This window comes from Penicillium daleae (genome assembly GCF_028827525.1).
Source record: "Penicillium daleae strain IBT 16125 chromosome Unknown utg000001l_segment0_segment0, whole genome shotgun sequence".
Taxonomy (NCBI): domain Eukaryota; kingdom Fungi; phylum Ascomycota; class Eurotiomycetes; order Eurotiales; family Aspergillaceae; genus Penicillium; species Penicillium daleae.
Genome location: NW_026623149.1, coordinates 2,738,478 through 2,760,985, shown reverse-complemented (window position 1 = coordinate 2,760,985; position 22,508 = coordinate 2,738,478). Strand labels below are relative to the sequence as shown.

The 22,508-nt window shown below is 48.0% G+C and overlaps 11 protein-coding genes across 11 annotated transcripts; 6 read left to right on the top strand and 5 right to left on the bottom strand.

Annotated features, from left to right (window-relative positions):
• Positions 1 to 37: 37 nt before the first annotated feature.
• N7458_000895 (cystathionine beta-lyase STR3) lies at positions 38 to 1,533 on the top strand (the record flags this gene model as incomplete). The annotated part of the gene is made up of 3 exons (XM_056904289.1): positions 38 to 253; positions 338 to 1,381; positions 1,465 to 1,533. 3 exons carry the CDS (start codon positions 38 to 40, stop codon positions 1,531 to 1,533), a joined length of 1,329 nt encoding a protein of 442 aa, XP_056772056.1.
• A 429-nt stretch (positions 1,534 to 1,962) lies between these two features.
• N7458_000894 (uncharacterized protein) lies at positions 1,963 to 3,059 on the top strand (the record flags this gene model as incomplete). Its single annotated transcript, XM_056904288.1, has 2 exons — positions 1,963 to 2,189; positions 2,264 to 3,059. 2 exons carry the CDS (start codon positions 1,963 to 1,965, stop codon positions 3,057 to 3,059), a joined length of 1,023 nt encoding a protein of 340 aa, XP_056772055.1.
• Positions 3,060 to 4,600: 1,541 nt separating this feature from the next.
• Positions 4,601 to 5,791, top strand: N7458_000893 (ABC transporter substrate-binding protein; the record flags this gene model as incomplete). Its single annotated transcript, XM_056904287.1, has 3 exons — positions 4,601 to 4,763; positions 4,820 to 5,098; positions 5,172 to 5,791. 3 exons carry the CDS (start codon positions 4,601 to 4,603, stop codon positions 5,789 to 5,791), a joined length of 1,062 nt encoding a protein of 353 aa, XP_056772054.1.
• A 377-nt stretch (positions 5,792 to 6,168) lies between these two features.
• N7458_000892 (uncharacterized protein) lies at positions 6,169 to 6,767 on the bottom strand (the record flags this gene model as incomplete). Its single annotated transcript, XM_056904286.1, has 3 exons — positions 6,169 to 6,277; positions 6,336 to 6,556; positions 6,615 to 6,767. The coding sequence occupies 3 exons, from the start codon at positions 6,765 to 6,767 to the stop codon at positions 6,169 to 6,171; spliced, it is 483 nt and encodes a 160-aa protein (XP_056772053.1).
• A 461-nt stretch (positions 6,768 to 7,228) lies between these two features.
• N7458_000891 (RTA1 domain-containing protein) lies at positions 7,229 to 8,209 on the bottom strand (the record flags this gene model as incomplete). Its single annotated transcript, XM_056904285.1, has 3 exons — positions 7,229 to 7,683; positions 7,751 to 7,999; positions 8,062 to 8,209. 3 exons carry the CDS (start codon positions 8,207 to 8,209, stop codon positions 7,229 to 7,231), a joined length of 852 nt encoding a protein of 283 aa, XP_056772052.1.
• A 730-nt stretch (positions 8,210 to 8,939) lies between these two features.
• On the top strand, positions 8,940 to 9,938 carry N7458_000890 (RTA1 domain-containing protein; the record flags this gene model as incomplete). The annotated part of the gene is made up of 3 exons (XM_056904284.1): positions 8,940 to 9,087; positions 9,150 to 9,398; positions 9,469 to 9,938. The coding sequence occupies 3 exons, from the start codon at positions 8,940 to 8,942 to the stop codon at positions 9,936 to 9,938; spliced, it is 867 nt and encodes a 288-aa protein (XP_056772051.1).
• A 162-nt stretch (positions 9,939 to 10,100) lies between these two features.
• N7458_000889 (Zn(II)2Cys6 transcription factor domain-containing protein) lies at positions 10,101 to 11,342 on the bottom strand (the record flags this gene model as incomplete). Its single annotated transcript, XM_056904283.1, has 2 exons — positions 10,101 to 11,201; positions 11,274 to 11,342. The coding sequence occupies 2 exons, from the start codon at positions 11,340 to 11,342 to the stop codon at positions 10,101 to 10,103; spliced, it is 1,170 nt and encodes a 389-aa protein (XP_056772050.1).
• A 1,104-nt stretch (positions 11,343 to 12,446) lies between these two features.
• Positions 12,447 to 13,509, top strand: N7458_000888 (cytochrome P450; the record flags this gene model as incomplete). The annotated part of the gene is made up of 2 exons (XM_056904282.1): positions 12,447 to 12,971; positions 13,027 to 13,509. The coding sequence occupies 2 exons, from the start codon at positions 12,447 to 12,449 to the stop codon at positions 13,507 to 13,509; spliced, it is 1,008 nt and encodes a 335-aa protein (XP_056772049.1).
• Positions 13,510 to 13,785: 276 nt separating this feature from the next.
• Positions 13,786 to 15,905, bottom strand: N7458_000887 (ferric reductase family protein; the record flags this gene model as incomplete). Its single annotated transcript, XM_056904281.1, has 5 exons — positions 13,786 to 13,792; positions 13,853 to 15,205; positions 15,260 to 15,374; positions 15,437 to 15,687; positions 15,766 to 15,905. The coding sequence occupies 5 exons, from the start codon at positions 15,903 to 15,905 to the stop codon at positions 13,786 to 13,788; spliced, it is 1,866 nt and encodes a 621-aa protein (XP_056772048.1).
• Positions 15,906 to 17,358: 1,453 nt separating this feature from the next.
• N7458_000886 (putative cysteine synthase B) lies at positions 17,359 to 19,090 on the bottom strand (the record flags this gene model as incomplete). The annotated part of the gene is made up of 3 exons (XM_056904280.1): positions 17,359 to 17,913; positions 18,016 to 18,845; positions 18,898 to 19,090. The coding sequence occupies 3 exons, from the start codon at positions 19,088 to 19,090 to the stop codon at positions 17,359 to 17,361; spliced, it is 1,578 nt and encodes a 525-aa protein (XP_056772047.1).
• A 1,165-nt stretch (positions 19,091 to 20,255) lies between these two features.
• Positions 20,256 to 22,298, top strand: N7458_000885 (MDR family MFS transporter; the record flags this gene model as incomplete). Its single annotated transcript, XM_056904279.1, has 6 exons — positions 20,256 to 20,396; positions 20,504 to 20,637; positions 20,715 to 21,508; positions 21,572 to 21,827; positions 21,878 to 21,931; positions 21,980 to 22,298. The coding sequence occupies 6 exons, from the start codon at positions 20,256 to 20,258 to the stop codon at positions 22,296 to 22,298; spliced, it is 1,698 nt and encodes a 565-aa protein (XP_056772046.1).
• Between the last annotated feature and the right edge of the window lie 210 nt (positions 22,299 to 22,508).

Here is a 22,508-nt window from a genome sequence, read left to right as displayed (position 1 = left end):
TCTCTCTATCTGTGTCTGTCTCTGCCCCGCTCTAGCGATGTCGGCGTCAGGATCCGGAGCACCCAGCGGTGCCTCGGGGTCAGCGAGCTCCATGAAGAAGGCATTCCCTCATGTTGATCTGCAGGGCAATGACTTGCCCCCTTCGCCTGCTCCCTCGAGCCCGCACGCTGGTCGTCGGTATAACATTGCCACCGAGTTGGTCTTTACTGAGGGCAATGATCAGTACAATGCTAGCAGTGTGCCAATCTATCAGGTAAGAGAGCAATGCCATCATCGGACCAAGGGGAAGGTCTCAATTGGGAAGAAATTCAAGTACTGATATTCTATCCTGATATAGAGCGCTACCTTCAAGCAGACTTCCGGCAGTGGTGGTGGAGAGTATGACTATACTCGGTCCGGCAACCCTACTCGCACCCACCTTGAGCGACACTTGGCCAAGATCATGTCCGCACAGCGCGCGCTCGTCGTATCATCCGGCATGGCTGCGCTGGATGTGATCACCCGTCTCCTCCGTCCTGGCGACGAGGTCGTGACCGGCGACGATCTCTATGGCGGCTCTCACCGACTGCTCAAGTACCTCTCCACCAACGGCGGCATCATCGTGCACCACGTCGACACCACCAACCTCGAGAAGGTTCTCGAAGTGCTGAGCTCTAAGACGACCATGGTCCTGCTCGAGACTCCCACCAACCCGCTGATCAAGATCGTCGACATTGCCCAAATCGCTACAGCCGCCCACGAAGCTAACCCTAACTGCCTCGTTTCCGTCGACAACACCATGATGTCGCCCCTTCTATTGAACCCCCTTGACCTGGGCGCGGATATCGTTTACGAGAGTGGCACTAAGTATTTGTCTGGTCACCACGACCTGATGGCTGGTGTGATCGCCGTGAACGATCTCGCCCTCGGCGAGCGCCTGTACTTCCCCATTAACGCCTCGGGCTGCGGTCTGTCGCCGTTCGACTCGTGGCTGCTGATGCGTGGCGTGAAGACCCTGAAGGTCCGCATGGACCAGCAGCAGAGCAACGCACAACGGATCGCCGAGTTCCTCGAGTCGCATGGCTTCAAGGTGCGGTACCCGGGTCTGCGGTCACACCCGCAGTACGAGCTGCACAATTCGATGGCGCGGGGTGCCGGAGCGGTGCTCTCGTTCGAGACGGGCGATGTCAACGTCAGCGAGCGCATTGTCGAAAGCGCCAAGATCTGGGCTATCAGTGTCAGCTTTGGCTGTGTGAACAGTCTGATCAGTATGCCCTGCCGAATGAGCCATGCCAGCATTGACGCGAAGACGCGGGCGGAACGCGCTATGCCGGAGGATTTGATCCGTCTGTGTGTGGGCATTGAGGATGTCGATGATCTGATTGAGGATCTGCAGCGAGCAGTAAGTTATTTACCTGGCCATGATGGTGTGCAAAGCACCGGAAATATAGAGACATCCTTGGCTAACAATTCGATCTCTCACAGCTTGTGGAAGCAGGAGCTGTCAATGTCACATTGGACGGCTTCCACGCGGCTCAAGTCGAGTCCTCGTAGTGGTTTTGTTATTTTGGGTTGGGTTCTGGAATCATATCATTGTGTATACGGGCGTTTTCTGGGGTTAATAAAATATCATGAGCATCTATCTTTTCTAAAAATTCCTGGTTTCCTCTGATTGTGTTTCTACTGTACTCGATCGTGAGCGTTTATCCGACCAACCAGACAATCGGACCCGGCACGGGGCCGGCATCGGAGAGGGCGCCCGGGCCATTCTCGTCCGCTGCATCTCACATCTGCCGGCCTTAAAGATTACATCGCAAGTCCCATTTGTAATTGTCCCTCTTTCATTCGGCTTTGGTGCTAGCTGTCTCCTTTCTTTTTCTTTTCTTGGGGTTTCCGCTTGCCTGTGTACATTGCAGCATTTTTATTTCATGCGTCACGCCTCGGCATCTTCGTCACTCTCCGATCCCGCAATCCCGTATGAGTATGACTCGCGATGCAGTCGCGCAGGATGCTTCTTTTGCCATGGCTACGGTCTCAGAACGTTCTGTTGCGTCCCCAATGCCGCCAACGGCTGGCCAAAAGGTAGCTCCAGCTCCAACAGTAATACCTACATGGAATACTCAGGACTTGGGCTTGCGACTCGGTGTTGATGTTGTCAGTGCGGCTTCGGCCGGCGCGCTGACATGTCCGCTGATCACGATCATTGATCGGTGAGATTTCTCTCATCACAGCTTCATATACTATTAAAGAGTCACAGAGCTAATCACTCTCTTTGCTTGTACAGTGCCATCATCGAAAAGGCGTCCAAAGGCTTCCCAATCCGCGAAACAATCACCAACTGTCTCAAGTCCATGATCGCCAAACCAAGCGGCTTCTTCTTCAGCACACCCTTCCTCCTCATCTACACACTGTACACCTCAACATATCTTACAGCAAATGCAATTGATACTGTCACATCTACCCTCCGAAATCAAAATTATTCCAACGTGACCGCAGGCCCGGCCAAGTTCATCTCCACAACAGCCGTCAACATGGCCATCTGCGTATACAAAGACGCGCGCTTCGCAAAAATTTTCGGCGCCTCGCCTCCCCCAGCGCAAGCCGGAACACAATCACAAAGACACTCTACCGCTTCAATCCCACGCCCATCAGTCTGTCATCCAATTCCCTCACAAGCCGCTGCCGCACCTACCATTCCCAAGCTTTCATACTCCCTCTTCTGTCTCCGCGATAGCGTCACGATCTTCGCCTCCTTCAACGTGCCCCCGCTAATCGCACCTTCAATACCGGACTTCATCGCATCAACACCTAGCATGAAGGCCGCTACGGCGCAGTTCGCTTGCCCGGCTCTAATGCAATTCTTCAGCACGCCCATGCACCTGCTCGGTCTGGATCTGTACAACAGGCAACCGCCAGGCGGTTTGTCGTGGACGGATCGCGTGGCTCGGATCCGGAGAGACTATATCTCTAGCAGTTTCGCGCGCATGGGCAAGATTGTGCCTGCGTATGGTGTTGGTGGTGTTGTCAATGTTCGGATGAGAGCTACTCTGATGGAGCGGCTTGAGAAGAAGGCCGAGTAATGGCATTCCACATCCTATGACGCAATATGGGACAATGATAGAGCTCGGTCTCATGGAGTTGTCGGGAGTTAATGACCTGATGACTACATGGTTTCCTGTTGTCTTTTCCTTTTTTTCCCCTCGGGATTTCCTATCCTCTCCTCTCCACTCCAGATTTATCATTGGGACTTGGGCTTTGGAATTTTTCGGAGTTTTGTGGCATTTGGAGTTTGGCCGGGGATTTAATACTTTTCTTGGGATTTTCTGCATTTTCTCATCATATGGCCATGGCGTTTACTGCTTTGTTTTCTTTCTCGTTGCGTTCGTGTTACAATTAGACTGTGTCATACATTTCGGGTCTGGTATAGTTATTGACTGGGGACTTTAGATATTTGACTACTCTGTTTTGGCTGTTAATAAAGGTGACATCGATATTGATAATTTAGTTCATTGATTTATTTGTAGTTTACCCTTTCTCGGGTCTCCGCTTCATCACGCACCAAGGCGATTTGATCGCGCAATATCTCACAGGCACTGCTTTCTGCATGGCGCAGTTATTACGCCAGACCGGTGGATATCCATACAATTTACCTTTGAACAGTTCAGTTTGAACTGGAGCTAAGTTAGTTGGTTAGCGTGATTAATCTAGCGTTGCCTGTTGCGGGCGAGATCGTCGACATCCGACTGGTGTACACTGAAGTCAAGAATTCAGAAAGTACTGCATTTCGCCATAAATACTGTCTGCTATCAACAATCCCTCCTCGGAGCAACCATCTGACGTCGTCTCCACAATACGTTGTTATTAAGAACTGAAGAACTTAAAGTTCCGGGGCTTAGCCGGGCTCAATGCCCAACCGGACCCTCTCGGCATGGCGTGTCTCAGTACAGCCTCGACCGGGCTCCCGGAATCTTCAGGGTTTCCGTTCATTGCTGGAACTACGCGAGTCTAATATACTAATTGTGCTCGTTGGACGTGGGGCCCTTTCCCTGCCTATTTCTTTCAGTTCTTGTCTTTAGTCATGATCTGATCCTGCTTGTTTCATGGCAATTCCCGGAGGCCTGATCAGAAAGTAGTTACCAAAGCTGCGGTTCGCATTTTGTGATATTGGGAAAGAATAATTGAAGTATTATCATTGAATTAAAGTAAGACTAACTAGAAATATCACTTTCCCTACTCACTCTTGCTATGAGAGCAATCAACCCTGTACACGCCAAGATGATCTAGACGTATTGCGATCTGCGCCAAGAGAGCAACCCTAAAAGCCTATCCTGGAAAGGGGTTCACGATCCACTACAACTCAAGATTAGAAACACTACTACTCTGTCAGCCTGTGTCAGACTCCACAGTTGTGTCAGCGAATATCTAGAGACGGAATCGTGCCGCACTCATTCCCTGGATATTTGTAATGCACAAGAGCAATGTAGGCTCCCAAGGTTACCAGGAAAGGTCCTCATGGAGACGACAGGCAGCAAGAAGTATAAATGTAAGAAGGGTGTGACTTTAAGACCATCATCGACAACTTGTCATTTCAAATATTCTAGTATCGATACATCGTCCCGACATGCACTTCATGACCATGAGGGTGCTCAGTGGCCTGGCCTTCGTGCCTGGCGTTTTATCTGCCGCGCTCTCACCTATCCCCATTGACTCCAGAAGTCTATCGGATATTTACGCGGCTGCGCAGAAGGAGAACGGTGTTCTCCGAGTAGTTCATGGAGGAGACGGTACATACCTCGATACCTGGAGAAATGATACTGGTACTAATATTCAAAGTATCCAGAAAAAAACCAAGCTGATGACCTGTTCAATGCATTTTCTACAAAATTCCCGAACATTAAGGTGAACCACAGCGTCGAGCTCTCCAAGTATCTCGATGGCAGAATCAACCAAGCCTTCCTGCAGAACGAATTGTACGCCGATATGGCTATCCTCCAGACGTTGCAGGATTACGATGCCTGGGAAGAGAAGGGGGTGCTTCTGAACTACAAGCCTCCTTCATTCGACAAGATTTGGCCTAGCTTGACCAATCCAAACGGCGCCTATCTTCCTATTTTTGCAGGTATGCCTTCTACTTCTTGTCACTTTCTTGTTCCGGTAGCAACTAGGGCTGACCTATACCCCCGAAATTATAGCTAGCTTTGGACCATTCGTCTTCAATTCCTCTGTCGTCTCTGCAGGAGATATCCCCAAGTCATATGCAGACATCCTGGACCCGAAGTGGAAAGGCAAGATTGTCCTGACCTATCCCAACGACGACGACGCCGTGCTATACCTCTTCAAACTAATCGTCCAGGAATACGGCTGGGAATGGCTAGACCAACTCCTCTACCAAGACGTCCAATGGGTCCGAGGAACCGCCACACCCGCAGAGATAATGCTGCGCAACACAAGCAAGACAATCTCCTTCACGACCTACCCTCCTGCCGAAGGTTGGATCAGTGTGGCGCCTGTGTCCGACCCATACATGAGCTGGACTCAAACGAGCGCTATTTTCAAGGACACCAATCTTCCTGAAACTGCAAAGCTTTTGCAGGCATTCCTGATTTCTGAAGAGTTCCAGGTCAGTAGGGGAGCTCCGTCTGTTCGGAAGGATGTAGGAAACTCTACGATTTGGGATGCGAAGAATACGGATTATGTGACGTTTCATCAGTTCATGGAGGATAGGGATATTGTTGAGCAGTGGCGGTTTGTCTTTGAGGATAAGATTGGGACTGCGCAGGGTCTGAACCCGCTTATTGACGATATCTTTTAGGTTGGCAAGGAAGACTGGTGAGAACTAGTAATGGTTTTAATAGCCAACTGCATTGTATAGTACGGAGCTGGTATCTATTTGTTCTGATAAGATCTAGAAGCTTGAGTTTTCAGACAGAAAGTTTTAAAGCTCACCTGCGAGGAGCAGGAACACCGTAGTAGTACTTTGGTAAAGTATTCAACACTAGAAATCAAAGAGACAGATAGAGAGAGAGAGAGAGAGAGAGAGTGAGTCAGTGTGTGGCTATGAGAAGAATAAACATGAGATACATGACAGACCAGGCAGGCAATCGAATTCCCATCTATCACGTATATAAATCGTCACAAATAGGGCAAAAACAGCTTCTAATCCATATGTAACATCGGTACAAGACAGATTCAAACAGAACCCGAGTTCTTCATTGCTCCCTCTTCTGGAAGTACGCCATAGAGCTTGTAGTGCTTCCGAATACGGATGCAAATATAGCTCTGAACGCAATCCAAAGCACTAATGCATACTCTATTAGCTTGGATTCTTGAGACCGGTGGAAGAGATGTCCACTTACCATAAAACCAATGCCAATATGATGACAATAGCACCCAAGGCCCGACTACTCGTACTATGTGAGGAAGAAGTCCCCAAAATAGTAATTATAAACAATGCAAACCAGAACACCGTATCAATAATCGTGAGAATCTTGTTCACTTTGGTGCTTCCCCATCTTTTGAAGCGAGTCACGTGCCCCGTCACAAGTTGGTATGCAAGAAAGACAGCAGATTTTAGACACTGTTGGAGAACACATTAGTTGCTCATTTATAAAGCGTCACTGATTGACGTAACTGACTACTGCAATTCCCCATGTATTAGATCTTGTTGATGGCGTGCCTTTGTTGGCTACTCTGGCAATGATGAGTATGAATGTAAGAGCAACGAGAGAGCATATTGCTATGTCTAAACGCAGCTTGTTTTTCGAGGTTGATTCGATAGGAAATCTCATTTTGACTTGTGTTTGTTTCGAGCAATGGAGCGAATTGTCGACGAGAAGAATGAGATATAGATGAGTATTTAAGCGTCCGAATAGCCAGACTCTATCTGCCTATTTCATGGCTGTGGAACATCTATGCACAAAATTCGTATCCATTTCCAGTTTTGGCCTGCATCTCATACCTAGGCATCAATATAACAGTCCTCGCCGCAGTGTTCTAGGAATCGTGAGATTCGTCGTGTCCCCACTTCTCTCACTACAGAAATAGAGCTCGTAATCGTATACTTATCCCAATATGGCGTCCTCAATTTACAGAAATTTCAAAGGTGTGTGATTATCACTTATCGGCGCCACTTAATTGCCGATTGACAAAAGTCAGCCCTTTTTTTTAACTGTGGAATCTCTCAATATGTCCCGGGTACATAGAGATGGAAAAAAAGAGGATTTTATGTCATATCTCTTGAGATAAAACCTCAATAGTTCCGTTCAGCCTCATAATGGTTGGCTAGCATCTCAAGATCTTCAGTCTTTTGGTACTGCTTTCCCTGTTCACCCAGCATTTTACTCGGGTGTAGAATAACGAAAGCAAAACAACAAGCAAGCATCAATGCGGCATCAAAGACATAGACAAATGCTTCCTTGCTTTGCAAAAATCCGCCACTTCCCTGCGCGTATTCAACCACTCGGTAGATAGAACGGATCATAATCAGACAACTAACGGCGTACAGGACCTTCATACACCGTGCCCAAGGAATATAACTGCCACCCACATAATTCATAGGCGAGGCAAGCATTCGGCGATGGAACACAACAGAAACAATGATAAACAATCCGAAGAAAAATATTTGGACGAAGAGACCGCCGAGGATCATATGCTCGCCCATGTCCACACTGTCCTTGGTCTTCGCACTGGCAAGATATCCTCCTCCTGTTATTGATCGCGTTAGCTCCTGTACCAAGTCCAAGTGTTTCTAAATTGCGAAACGAGGGCACACCTCCACATTGCATGAGGCATGATAGAACATCCCCGATCACAAAGATTTTCGTTAACCATGACGGTCGAATAATTGAATTCGAACTCGCGTTCAGAGCCACAATAAGGCGGCCCAATATCATGTAGATAGAAGCAGCAAAGAGAGCAGGAGCAAGGAGAATAAGGAGGCTCTGGCCAATATAGGGCGTCGTTTGCCAGTCTGGCGTTTCGGTTGAGTTGATGTACCTGCACAAGTAGCCGATTGCTTCGACTGAAACGAACAGGATAAATTATCAATATATGAACATTCCTGTCTATCATACGAAGACTCACAAACACCGCCAATTGTAAATGGAATCATGTACCAACTCCGTGTGCGAAACATCTGCACAATATGGATCACTGTTGCCAGTCCGAAAAGGGCAGCAACAGGAATGGCCGCGCCGCCAGAAGGATTGTAATTGTAAAGTTTGTAAGCCATGACTTTGAAGGATAGAAACGAGGGACGGTAAGAGAAGACAAGTAAATGAATGTTGTGACAAAAGCGGTTTCCAATGAATGGTTCCTAGGTTCATTATACTTAAATATCAAGGCTACTGTTGATAGCCGGACACAGCTTCATATCCACGCTAGGCAGCGAGCATCATCAAATAAGCCTGAAAAGGCGTGAGATACGATGAATACTGACCCCCAGACACTATCGATCTAACTACTGTCTCAGGTCACTTCAGACCCCCAATTGATACGAGATTTGATTGGATGGTAGATGGGCATGGTGGTTTTAGAGGATCCCTTAGTGGATTTCAAAAGTCGTCCATCCAAAATAGGTTTGACCAGAGGAGGACCTGAGTTGAGAATATTTTAGAAGCCCCATGCTTCCAAATTCGGCTAAAATCACGAACACGAACCAACTGTCGCAAAATTAGTGGCAAACACCCGGCGCCCCACTTTAACCTACCCGCAAAGGAGCACGGAACGAATACGGCGCAAAATAAGCTTAAGTAAGGAACATGGATATACGTACCCCTAAACAAGATGTCTATGTGTTATAATTTTGTGGCTTAAAGAGATTTTTGACTTTCTCGGCGGCCTTCCGTTGATCATGGAATATAAAGTCTCCAGATTGATCAGTCTTGGTGTCGATTCTAAGTCTCGCAACATTCATCTCATCCAGCACTGGCTCGTTTTCCCTCCAGGCCAAAAAAGCAGCAATGCAGTTTGTTTTCTATTACTATACCCCATCTACCGCGGCGGCAGCCATATTCACTGTCCTGTTCGGACTGAGTAGTATCTTGCATTTCTATCAGCTCCTGCGGACAAGGACATGGTTCATGATCCCCTTCTTGATCGGTGCAATCTGTAAGTCCAAAACACGATTCCTCGATTCTAAGGAAAATGCTAATAAAATCCTGTCTTCTCAGTGGAGACTATCGGTTATGTCGGTCGTTTACTGGCCTCGTTCGAGGCACCAGACTTCACCAAGGGCCCATATATCATGCAAAGTGCCTTGATCCTGATTGCGCCGGCTTTCCTTGCTGCCAGTATCTATATGACTCTCGGACGAATCATCTATATGTTGGAAGCAGAGAAACTATCTGTTATTAGAGTAGGGTGGCTCACTAAGACCTTCGTCGCTGGCGATGTGCTCTCTTTCTTGATGCAAGCCTCAGGTGTGTATTTTCCTCCGATCCACGCATCCACCAAGGGCTTACCAAGAATATAAAACTAACTGACTTCAAGGTGCGGGACTTATGGTCTCAAACTCGAATGACCCCTCGACCGGCGAACATATCATTATTGGCGGTCTCTTCGTACAAATTATTTTCTTCGGTCTCTTCACCATCAGTGCTGTTGTCTTCCAAACTCGCATCAACAAGGCCCCGACCACCCGATCGATCGAGTTGAAGAGTCTCTGGACCCGCCATATGATTGCTCTCTACACAGCCAGTATCTTGATTCTGATTCGCTCTGTTATTCGTGTGGTGGAGTACCTGGAAGGCTATGATGGATATCTGATGAAGCATGAGGCCTTCATCTATGTCTTCGACGCCCTCCTTATGTTCATTACTGTGCTTGTTCTTCAGTATGAGCACCCCAGTGAGATCAACTGCTTGATCGGTCGCGGCCACAAGTACTCAGAGAAGGTCATCTGGACCCGCGAGTTTGTCCCGGCCTCTGCGCTCGAGATGGGTCGGTCAGTAGAAGTTTGAAGAGAAGGGATTGTATGAAAATTTGCTATGTGAGGAGGCTACTTGATGATTTTATGGTCTATTACTGTCAAACATGAGTCTTGTTATTATAACATGCGTCTATAATTTTGAGTTCAATCATAATCAATCATACCAAAGCTCATCACTGGTCACATCGAATCGTCATCTCAACACTTGCACAACTGCCCATTTTATATGACGTTGCCAGTCGGCATCCAAGATCTGGACTATTTCCCCTAGAATAAGTCGACCCCAGGATCCAATACACCAATTCTCTCGGGTGAGGTGCAGAAAGACACAGAAATGTGCAAGTATCACCAAAGCAAAGGGTTCGCGGGTTTTCAGTCCTTCCAGAAACTCTGGCGGAGATCGGATAGCCCATCCGCCCACTACCGTCAACGACGTTCGCTCCGCATAGGTAAAAGGAGCCAGTTCTTTCATGGTCTGAATCGCACGGTCGTAAGACTTTCCATTATGATTCCCTCCTTGCTGACCATACTGAGCATTTAGATCATCAAGGTAATCGAGTGCCGCAAGAACATCACTGGGTACGGTCGCCCCAGGGTTAGTGATATCGAATAGAGGCGCAAAATTGCTGTTTCTAAGGAACTCCATTGCCTGACTTCCTACTGCTTGAACTCCACGAGCCAGCATCAAGATATCAATGAAGGCATTCAGACTGGGCCCGTCGTCAGAGTCGGAGCAATGAAGTGCGCTCGCAAAGCTGAACACAACTGCGATTGAGGCAAAACTCGTCATTGCTCTCGCATTTGACTCATTGATTTGATGCAGTTGTTCTGAAAAGATAGCTAGAGCTGTGCTCTTATGTGCAATCGCAATATTGAGCCACTCTGCTTGGCGCTCATGTTGGCGTAGATAAGCAAGGTGTAATGCGGAAATAGCCAGTATTCCATGCATTAAGAACGGAGTATGTAGTGCTTCTTGAAGCACTGGTATTTCCCATACTTTCCTAGTTTCTTCATTTCTTGCGAAAAGCTTGTGCGTATGCAAGATCCACTGGAGTTCAAGTTCCAGATGGTCCAAATTGAGTGGAGGAGCCCTAGTTGTCGCACCCGACGCAGAGATATAGTTGCTGACAGAGCTGCTAACCTCGGACGAAGATCTGATACCACCTGCAGTATTTGGTGATGGTGTTTCTGATGTTTCTGATTTACTTGCAAAGACGAAAGGCACTGGCGCAATGTAGACACATGTGTCATTGCGTTGGGTGCAATTTTTGCAATACGGCCGCTTCTCGTCACACTAATAGAAGTGTTAGCGTCTTCAATTCAATCCAATTCAGCTTCTTTATCTTCAAGGTAGATGATCGCATACTTTCACTCGTCTTCGTTTGCAATTGCTGCATCCATGACGTGATTTCTGATGGGAGCGGCGCGTGGCCATATCTTGCGGGAATCGGTTCAGAAACCCAGAATGGCTTTGCACCTAGTGTTCGTACTCGTGTGAGATACACGAGATTTCTGCCTAGTAGGCAATATTCGAGACTGCCGACGGGGGGCTGAGCCATAAGTAAGATAATGTTGAGTGTCTGGCGTCGGCCGGGAAATTCGGATGCAGATAAAATCACGAATACGAACGCGAGCCCCACTTTCGTGTTTTTAGAGTTTTAACGTTCCAAAACGAACTGGACAGTGATCGATGTAGGTAGCAAGACATGGAGAGTAGTCCCTACGGCCCCTCCCTTTATTTATTGTTTGCCGTTGCTAGTCATGATAATTTTCTTATTTTCTCAACCTTTTCTCCTCACCTGCAGCAATGTTCATATCGTTACTGGTCCTAGTCGTTGCTGCCTGGGGCTTTGGCGCCCTGGTGCTCTGGCGCCCTGGTGCTCCCTCTCTATCAAAACCGGTGCATTGCTCAGCGACTCAAAATCCCAGTGATCGTCTGTCCCATCTCACGCCATGGGCTAATGTGGAGGTACCTTCAAGAGCTATTGAAAGTTAACCCACTCGTCTCTTGGCGGTCGATCTTCCCCTTTCTTCGAATTTTGCGGCCAAATTGGACGTTTTTAGAAAAACATGCCGTCTTCGAAGAGTATGGCGATGTATTTGCACTCGTCACTCCAGCTGACTGCGAACTATTCATTGCCGACTCAAATGTTGCCAGCCAAATTCTTATGCGGAAGAGAGACTTCCCTAAACCTCTTGATCTTACAAGTAGGTGAGGCGTTGAACCTTGTCGGCTATCTGAAAGTGCTAACATAGCTGCCAGGAAGACTTGGAATATTTGGGAGAAGCTTGGCTACTGTATGGTCTCTCCTCCTCCCTGACCAGGCTTCCATTCTTAATTTCTCCCTTTGCTAGATGTCTAATAATGAGTATGTTTAAACAGGTCGATGGCGCCGACTGGAGCCGTCATCGTCGAAGTACAGCTGTGGCTTTCTCAGAGACAGTCCACGACGCAGTATGGATAATATCATGCGCTGAAGCTTCTGACATGTTAAAACACTTCATGTCCCAGGAATATGTCTCTAGTACGCATCCTAACATGATACGATTAAGCTTCACCGTTCTTTTGAAAGCATGCCTTGGGCTGGACGACAATAGCGGTGCCGATGCGGCGAGCCCAATTAACAATGCCGCAAAAACGCATCTTGAAGCATTCTTCAACATGATTTCAAGAAATCCCGACATCCGTAGAGGAGGAAGGAAATCCCTTGTCTCTTTCCATGCAAGCCATCAAGGAATCCAGTCAGTCATGGAAAGCCTGGTGAAATATCGAAGGGACCACCCTTCATCTAAGAAAGATCTTCTTTCTTCTATGCTAAGCTCACAGGATGCGCATATGCTATCTAATGAGGAGATAGAAAGCAACTTGTTTCTTTTCATGTTTGCCGGCCATGAGACAACCGCGAACACACTTGTCTACATGATTTATCTTCTGGCCGTCTTTCCTGAATGGCAAACTTGGGTCGTCCAGGAAATCGATCAGATATTCTCCGATGTGCCATTAGATAATAAAATGCCTTACAAGGACATTTTCAATCGACTTACTCGGTTGAAAGCAGTTATGGTAAGCCATTTTTACTCAGAGTCAATGCTTGAAAATGACCTAACTAGATATCTAGCATGAAACTCTCCGACTCTACGGCCCGGTCGGGAATCTCCTCCGAAGGACATCTCCTGACCATGATCAAACTATCTCCCGCATCGACGGATCAGAAATTTTGATTCCGGCAAATACTCTCGTCAATATAATAACGACGGCTCTGCACACTCATCCAGATTACTGGGGCCCAGAAGCCCTCTCATGGAAGCCTGATCGATGGTTGAGTAGCGATGAACTCGACAGTGAAAAAGTAGATCATCTTTTCGCATGGGCCGAAGGTCCTCGAGCATGCCCAGGAAGGAAGTTCTCCCAGCTTGGAACTCTCGCCGTCCTTGTCACTCTACTGCATCAATCGTCGGTTCACATTGTACCCAAACCGGGCGTGAGCCTTGAAGAAGCCCAGTCAGAGGCCTTGGAGGTATTGCAGAATAGTCGATCTCTTCTTACATTGCATATAGAGCAGCCGCAGAAGATTCATGTTAGATGGTGCCCGCGAATATAACGGCGTATAACATCGAGGCTATAAAGCATCCTAGTCAAACCTGCCTTTTGTCAAGCGAAAATAACGAGTTTCATAACATGAAATCACAGTAAAATTATTTCCAGTCACAAGAAATGACATCCACCCTCGCAACACCGTCAACCTTAGCATTCAAGTGCAAGTAAGACACGATATAACTTTCTGAGGCCCCCAAATATATACACGGAGAAAATAAGCACATACTTGTGGAGCAAATTAAGCAGAAATCACCCACTCTGAATTACAGCACAATAATAATCACCAACTGTATCAGGAAAGGTCAGTCAAGCTGAGTCACAATGTTACCAAAGGAGAGAAAACTCACGCAAATGGTTCTGAGTGCAGATATAGCTCCTCAATCTCACCACCAAGCGTCCGTTTCTGCGCCAGCGCTGCAGCGTTCCGGGTATCATGAAGCATGGACGCGGGACCACAGACAAGCACACCAATACGTTGCTTCTTGTCATTCGGCATCGGATTCGCGTGAGCCATGGGAACAGTCCGAGCCACGAGTCCAGGGATATCAGGGCGAGCATTTCGGTGAATGTTGAGACTGAACGATCCTGTCGTAGTGATGTCTGTTGGAGGGAACTTGTCGGCGGTGCCATTCTCCGAGTCCAGCGTTGATGTCGACCGAGTCAAGTCGCGATTTGAGGTAATATGTACTGAAACAGAAGTCTCAAATCCGTTGTCTGAGCCCGGTAGGGTGGTGGATTGCGAGAGGCGCGATTCAATCTCATCGATGTACCAGTCTGCCATGGGGGCGTCGCGGGTCGAGAAGACCACTTGCAGATGGCGGCGGCTTTCTTGTCCCGATTTGTCCTCTCTCGTGTTGAGACCAGACAGTCGCAGCGCTTCGTCTACCATGGCGAGTGAGAAGCCGCCACCTGATCCACCAGCGATGACGAGTATAGTGTCAAATTGGGATATGTGATGTGTACTAACGCCGCCATATGGCCCTTCAATGAGAATCTTCTTTGTGATACCTGGTTGCTTGGCGGCCAGCGCGGCAAGGCGAGCAGTTACTCCACGACGAGGCTTGATATAGAATATGAGCTCAGAGGCTTTCCCAATCTGGTCGGGGTCACAGGAGACGGAGGAGATAGTGAACGGATGCGCGGTAAGGAGGTGCAAGTCTAACGTTAAGAACCGCAGAAATACATGCTGACCGGGCGTCCATTTGATGACAGTTGGAACAGAGACACGAATGAGTCCGCTGGGGAGAAGCTCGAGCGTGGCCGTGTGAATCCCGTGCAGCAGATAGGTGCGGCTCTGGGAGAACACTAGACAGAGAAAGTAGACGGCACCACTGGCAATGAAGTAGTCCCACGATGAGAGACGAAAATCGCAGTGAAGGAAGAAAAAGACGATAAATAGAATAGCAGCAATCATATGGGTTGCTTTGAAGAACTCATAGAACCGATTCCGAATGGACGGGAGTGACATAATGGTCAGGTAGGCCTGTGGGATAATTGCCCCAATGCCGGTCCAGTAGACTAGACTAGTCTTCCATTGCCTGATCATATCGCCCTTGTCGATATGGTAGATAATGAAGGGGAAGGTATGAATAAGTGCCAGCACAAACATGGCGTAGCTAGTCCAGTGATGGAAGACTTGAAGCTTCTCATGGGGGATGCCAGTTAGTGCAGAGATCATGTTGGCCTTGACACTCAGACCACTAGTGGTATATTAGCAACATAGACGTTGTCAAAGAGTAGAACGTAATACTTACAGAACAAAAGGCAATAAAGCAAGAGCCATCCAGCCTGCCCTAGTTGCTATGGGAGGGCTACTTCCATAGCTAGCATCGGTGGGCCAATAGTACGGTTTGGGCCCGAGAGTCATACCTGCCAATTGAGCATTAGATGCTGGGTTTTTCCAGTGTCAAGCATTGGAGATTATTTCATACCGAAGAAGAATACTGTGCCCACGATGCCCAGCAGAATGACGCCCAAAGATGGAGACCAATACTTCAGCACCGGGAACCGATACCCACGGTAGGACATGTACCGTGAAACTGAGGTCGTTACCCGCCATACTCGAGTCCGCTTGACCCAGTCTGGTAGAACTTTGACAAGAATATTTGAAATGGCAAAGGCTGCAATGACTGCACAGCAGAAATACACTGTGCTCAAGGCATATACATGGTCGGCCTGGTACCTGTAGTTACCCAATTGAATTAGCATCTTGTGAGCTGCATCGCCAGTAGACAAAAGTAGCGATATTTGGAATGCATACCAGTATCTCCACCTATTATTCCGATAAGCACACTGTGCGTCGGATAATTTGCACATATCTTGACGAGACGAATGAAGCATCACAGGCTGATCAAGCCAAGGAACACCACCGCCTGACATGTCCATATCCATGTCCATCATGTTGAACCAACCAGATAAACTACCTGCCCAGCCTCAACGAGATTCGACGAGTATTGTTGTCAAGGAAGAAAATTGAACAATTAGATCGAACCGAGCAAGCCACAAGATTGTTATGATGACCAAGGGGTGGAATGATGGAGTATAGAAAATGGAGCCGGTCGGCGGGTTAAAGCTTGGCAGGGTCGATGGTCCGGAGCCATCGGAGAACAAGCTTTGCGTCATTATATCATCTGGTCATTTCGCTGCAATGTCATTGAATACATGTTCATTGAATCGTGAGGAAAGAAGCATGCGCCGAAAACGGTAATCGGACATGGTGTAACGGAGACGGCAGGGGAACCAGGGAACCAGGGGAGCAACCGAAAGGTATGAATGAGCCCGATAACCTGATGGCATTCTTCATGTCGATCAGCCGTGATTATCTGCGGGAAATTGCGTGGGTTTCGCTGAAATCAAACAGTGATCATCAGTCTTATAGTATAGGCGTTAGTTCCTTCTTGAAAATTGCTCGAGCCGAATTAAGTCACTGTAGTTCTGATACTATGGCGGATCTCGAATATTCTTCAAAATTCACCATATTGAAACCGCGCTAATTAGGTTAAGTCCAGAGCTACTGAGCAGATTTGCGCGCCATTCGTAAATTGTCCAGGTCCTCTTTAGCGCTAGCGTTGGCGGTGTATACTCCACAGTGCTTGGTTGCGTTAGGTAGGCCAGGACTGCACTTCCATAGATCCTTTCGAGCGCATCAGGAAAGTACATCCGCGATTCACATGAAATTTCTTGACAGATGATACCCCCACACCCCGCAAGTTCATGGCTGAGAGGTCATGGAGCTTGCCTTGTGTTGGAGTAGAGCTAGGGTCCATAGTGGTAGTCAGCTAGCGAGGACCATCAGCACTCCGTACATGAGACGATGCTTAACGTAGGCAGTGCCCTGGACATAACGAGGGCTCGAAGTCTTATTCAGGGCCCATTTTCAGACGAAGCTTGGGTCAAATGTAGATGTTGTATGCAGTAATGTAATTCAAATCGACAACTACCGTGGAAGGATACAGTGTCACGTGCTAATTAGTTATGCCACGCTGTGATGAATGTTCTTTGCTATTTGTTCCTTAGGATTCATTGATGCACTTCTAACTGGATATTCAAGCTTTAAAAGAGCTCACAATTTGCAGGGATTTACTTGGGGAAAGCATAATCACGTGACATATAGCTGTCTATTTGAAGCCTTAAGCAGAAAGTAGGGTAACAATTCACCAAAATTATCCAGCAACACACGTGTTCCAAAACTGTTAATATTTACAAAATCAACAGTCTTCGTCATTTTCCATCAGTCTCCTCACATGGCCATCTCCAACCCTACATTCCTGCTTGCAAAACCGATGACGATCTTCATTTGCGCAGATCCTTCGATAGTCATCCCCGCTATGTAACTAATGTCTTAGCGCTTCAATCAAGGAGGCACGACCGAAACACAGACCATCGCCGCATTAGGCATCTTGCTCGCGGAACAATCCGCCGATACTGATACCCCACGCGCTGCAGTCTCGCTCCCAATGCCATACATCCGCAGTGCACGGTGGCCTCCACGCACACTGTCCGCATCAAGGCCCTTGGCCCGAAGCACGCTGGTAGCTACACGTGCTGTATCTCCATCATAGCACACTACCAGAAGGTGATGCGAACCAAGATCTGAGATCAGGCGCTCATCCCCGAAAATCTGCTCCAGCTCCACCCACTGCGCCTCGAGCACAGCTGGATCCGAAAACGGTGATTTGGTGTGGAGTCCAACACTGGAGAGAGGCACATTGATTGACTCTGGAAGGTGCCAGGCTTGGAAATCGGCTGATTGACGGAGGTCGAGGACACGGTGCAGTGGGTTCATTGAAATCTCATTCAGTGGGGTTTGGTCGAGGGATCGTGGAGAGCCGTAAACTTGGGGGAGGACTTCGAGAGCATCACGCTCCCAGGCTTCGTCGTACCGGTGCAGGTCAACCTTGACCAGACGCTATCCGATGAAAGACTGTTAGCGGATCGATCTAGAAGGAATGAGGATCGACGATAATGTGGGGTGGAATCTTCGACGCGTCCGCGGCCGGGAGAAGCTTACCTCGTTGCGGATAGGCGGGAATTCCTCAGCGCCGAGTTTCTGGAAGTACTCGCCAATATACTGGTATGGCAGGTCGCAGCACATGAAGACGCAGTGCGTAATCCCGTCCGAGCCAGCGAGATCAGACAGTGTTCCCGCTGTCTTGCGTTTGGATAGCATCTGGAACAAACCTTGCAGATTGAATCCGGATGATGGGCCACATACCAGTCCCTCCCGGCACAGCTTTAGAGACAGACTGTACGAGTCAGAAGAGCCAACTTCTTCAATCGTATCCACTGCTTCTTTCCAAGGAAACTCCACTGGACGCATCAGCGCATAAGATCGGGGACCGGGGACCCGGTCACCTGCCGCTGTGCAGACCCCGAGTCTCATGACGGAGGGCTTGACACCCTTGAAGTATGTTCCAAGGCCGGTCATTGTGCCAGAAGTACCCATACCGGCGCAGATAACATTGATCTCGGGCAATTGCTGGAAGATTTGGGGACCAGTCCATCGCATGTGCGACTGCCAGTTATCGTTGTTCTCATATTGATTAGGGTTGACGATATCCTCAGATTCCGTGGCCATACGGCGGGCATTTTGAATACCCCCGCGATCATCAATGGGCTCTGGCTGTGACGGGCCACCGAAAAGTGTAATGTCCAGACCGAAAAATTGCATCAGCTTCAACTTAGCATCGCTAGTCTTGTTACTTAGAAATGCCCGCGTGTCCTGCACACCATGCATAACCCGGGCAATCATTGACATCGAAATCACCGTTGACCCAGAGCTGTATTCGATGATTGTTTTGGTCTTGTTTGGAGCGACGCTTGACTCAAGCATATTCAACGCTACTCTCGCGTTAGCATCAAGCCTGGACTGATGTGTCTCGTGTCATCTCACCTGGCATTGCCTTGACATTGTTGGCAGGGTGCATGGTCATCATCTTGGCATAAATTCGAACTCCATCCTCGTGAAACGGATTCAAATACTCTGGCAGCTCGACCAATGGTAAGGGCGGCTGACAATCTGGGTCGAAGTATTTCTTCAACGAGTCAGGCCCGAAGTATACATTCCGCTCATTGGAGTTGGTCATTGTGCTATTCCGTGAAGGGTTGATCTTCTTGCTGAAACATCCAATGCATATGATAAAGACATATAAGAGATGACAGTGCTGGAAGTTTGAGCATAAACGAGTCAAGGCGTGGGAATTTCCTCACAGATATATTTCTATAGCGGCATCAATTCCTTCTCCATCCCGTTGCGTCCGCTTGGCACCCGGAGGGTAGAAGCCACGCGGTACACACGAGGTTTCCACGACCAGACCCACCAATATAGATCTTCAGGCAATGCGAGAAAGGTATAGAAGCATGGAAATTAGGATGTTTGAAGGTGGGGAAGCAGTCGTTCCAGTTCATCCATACAACGCTGCAACCGCCCAAAATGACTCTCCGTGCTTACGATGAATGAGACAGAAAAGGTCACCGATCACGAACATTATCCCGGGCATCAAACTCAATTTTGAGCAGCTATTCCTATTGAGATATCCGATTATATACTATATCCCTCATAGTCCGAGCAATCCAGGTTGGAGACCCTAATCGGCTTTCTCCGGTGGATAGCATGGGGTCGAGAATCTTGGACCAGGAGATATGCAAACGTCAGGATCGCCCGCAGCGACTGCATCATTAGCGTTTCCACTGTTGCATTCTTAGGTATTTGATGATCATTTATTCCCGGGAAATAGCCTCAAATATTCGTGAATGAGCTCGTGTCGCACGTTGGTCTCATGCAAGTCTGCCGTCTTCTGGTCTTGGCTGTCAGATTTCTAGGACCTTGAAGAAAGTTTTAGCTTTTTAATAAGACTCAAGGTCCTCGGAATCTAACGGAAATTAGAAGATAGCTTGCAACGGTCCGCAGTCATTATGCAATTGTATTATGCCTTTAGTTGTTGTGCTGTTTACGGTTAGTGTATGCGGGTCAGGTACCTTGAGAGTGTTTGAGCAAGTTTCGGCGATCACTGTCTTTTTGGGCACATTTAGTGATCGAGTGGATTTACGTGCAATATCCAAGCGATGTGTCTCTGGTGAGTGTCATTTGGAAATACGGTCAGTGGCTTGGTTATTCGATTTGATAATTCAATTCGGCTGCCCTCGAACGTTGTTTGGATTCCACCTCGCCTCGTAGCATTTCTCACTTCATTTGGATTGTTTTTTGAGGAGTCGGCTTGTGCAATTTATTGGATGTCAATTTTACACGCGATGGCCGAAATCCTACAGAATACATCGGGCCACTCTAGCCCTGACAGCTCGGAGGTCAACGTCGATTCGATGGACAAAAACGGGACACATGTAACCTTCAACGAGCAAACAAACTATGTGCCCAGGCGGACAATTATCACAGTAAGTATGCTTCAGATCAATTTTCCTCGCGGCTATGTGGGAAATTGCTTCGACAGCTGAACCTGGCTACGGGACCTTGGGGGATATTGGGCTCTAATCGCGCTTAGATCTTTTTAGCCTGTTCCAGCGTGGACCTGCTCGCACTGATGGACCAAACAACGTTGGCATCGTCTCTGTCGATTATTGGGAATGCATTGGGGGCCAGTGATCAGACATCTTGGATCTCCGGAGGTTACTTTGTGTAAGTTGTCAAACAGGACTTGTTCTTTGGCTCTTCAAAATATGACAATAGGCTAATTACTGACTTCAATTTCATAGAACATCAACGTGCTTCCAGCTTCTCTATGGAAAACTCTCAGATATCTGGTCGCGGAAGATAGTTCTGTTCGTCGGCCTTGCCATTTTCTTCTTTGGCTCGCTAGCGGCCTCGCTCTCCCAGACAGTCACCCAGCTCATCGTCTTTCGGGCATTGACAGGTGTTGGTGGTGGTGGGCTGATGACGGTTGCCCAAATGATTGTGAGCGATGTCGTTCCTCTTCGTGAGCGAGGCAAATACCAAGGCATCCTTGGGGCTGTGGTGGCCATTGCAAATGGAATTGGGCCCGTCATCGGTGGTGCATTGGCATCAATCTCGGAGGACTCGTGGCGGTGGATTTTCCGTATGAACCTGCCATTGACGGCCCTCACAACTCTATGTGTGCTTTTTTTCATGCCGTTGAGGAAGGTTGAGGGTGAGTGGAGGGTGAAGCTGAAAGCAGTAGATTTCTTTGGTGCACTACTAGCTCTTGGGGGCACTTCAGTGTTTCTATTAGGGCTCAATTGGGGAGGTGGTGAGTACAAATGGTACTCAGCACATGTCATTGCGACTTTGGTTGTTGGCTTTTCTATCTCGGTCGCATTTGCTGCATGGCAGTGGAAGGGTGCAAGAGTACCATTGGTACCGATGCACATATTCAGAAGCCGGATTGTCAACGGTTCATGCTTAACGATGTTTGTCAATGGGTGGAACTTTTTGGTCCAGGTGTATTATATCCCCACCTTCTACCAGCTGGTGTTTGGATATTCGACAGTTATCTCGGGTGCAATGCTGCTTCCAATTACACTGATGCAGAGTAAGTTCGCATCACTGTCCGCTGTTTTCACTATCCATGTTCTGACTTTATCGAATTTCCTAGCCGTCAGTAGTACGCTCTCCGGTCTTGTTGTCCACTGGATTGGCCGTTACCGAGAATGCATTCTACTTGGCTGGATCATCTGGGCAGTGGGTCTCGGGCTTTTCTCAACCCTGGATGAGTCCTCTGGGATTGGGAAGCAAATCGGATACGGTATTCTGACGGGTGTTGGTGTTGGAAATACTTTACAGCCGTCTCTCATTGCAGTCCAAGCAGGCGTTGAGCGCCGAGACATGGCTGTTGTCACCTCATTCCGGAAGTAAGTCAGATAGTTTTATTATGTTTGACACACTGTCTAATCATAACCAGTTTTGTGCGAAACTTTGGTGGTACGCTAGGCCTTGCAATTGCCGGCACAATCATGTAAGGCCCCATCTTGAACTGCAATTCTATTAATTCTGATCTTTCCAGTAACAACGTCGTCGCATCGTCAATCTCGGTCCTTGATCTTGGTCAATCCGAGTCGCGGCTCCTATTGTCAAGCCCACAGTCCTATCTATCCAGTCTCTCGGCCGATGATGCCAAGCGTATCCGAAGCGTCTTGATACCTGCCTACAAGAAAGGTTTCCGGATCATCTTCATCATTGGGGCAGCCTTAGCAGCGTTCGCTTTCTTCTTAGCATGCTGGCTTATGCCACAGGTCACATTGAAGCGTGATGATGACGAAAAGCTAAAGGAGGAGGGAAAGAAGCGGATCATTGGAGAGCTTGACGAGGAAAAGCGCGGTTGAAGGACTAACCGATCCTGGCGACACTTGTTATAGAGGTGTAAATAATAAATAAGACTCAATTTTAGCAGCAGGTGTACAATCTCCAAATCTTGAGCTGTCCATTGACACTGAAATTACACTGATGATGTCTTTTCCCGTCTACGACCCTTGGTGTGATCTGACTGTACGGCTTCCAGTAGCTTCAAACCAAGAATTGTCAACACTAGGGAC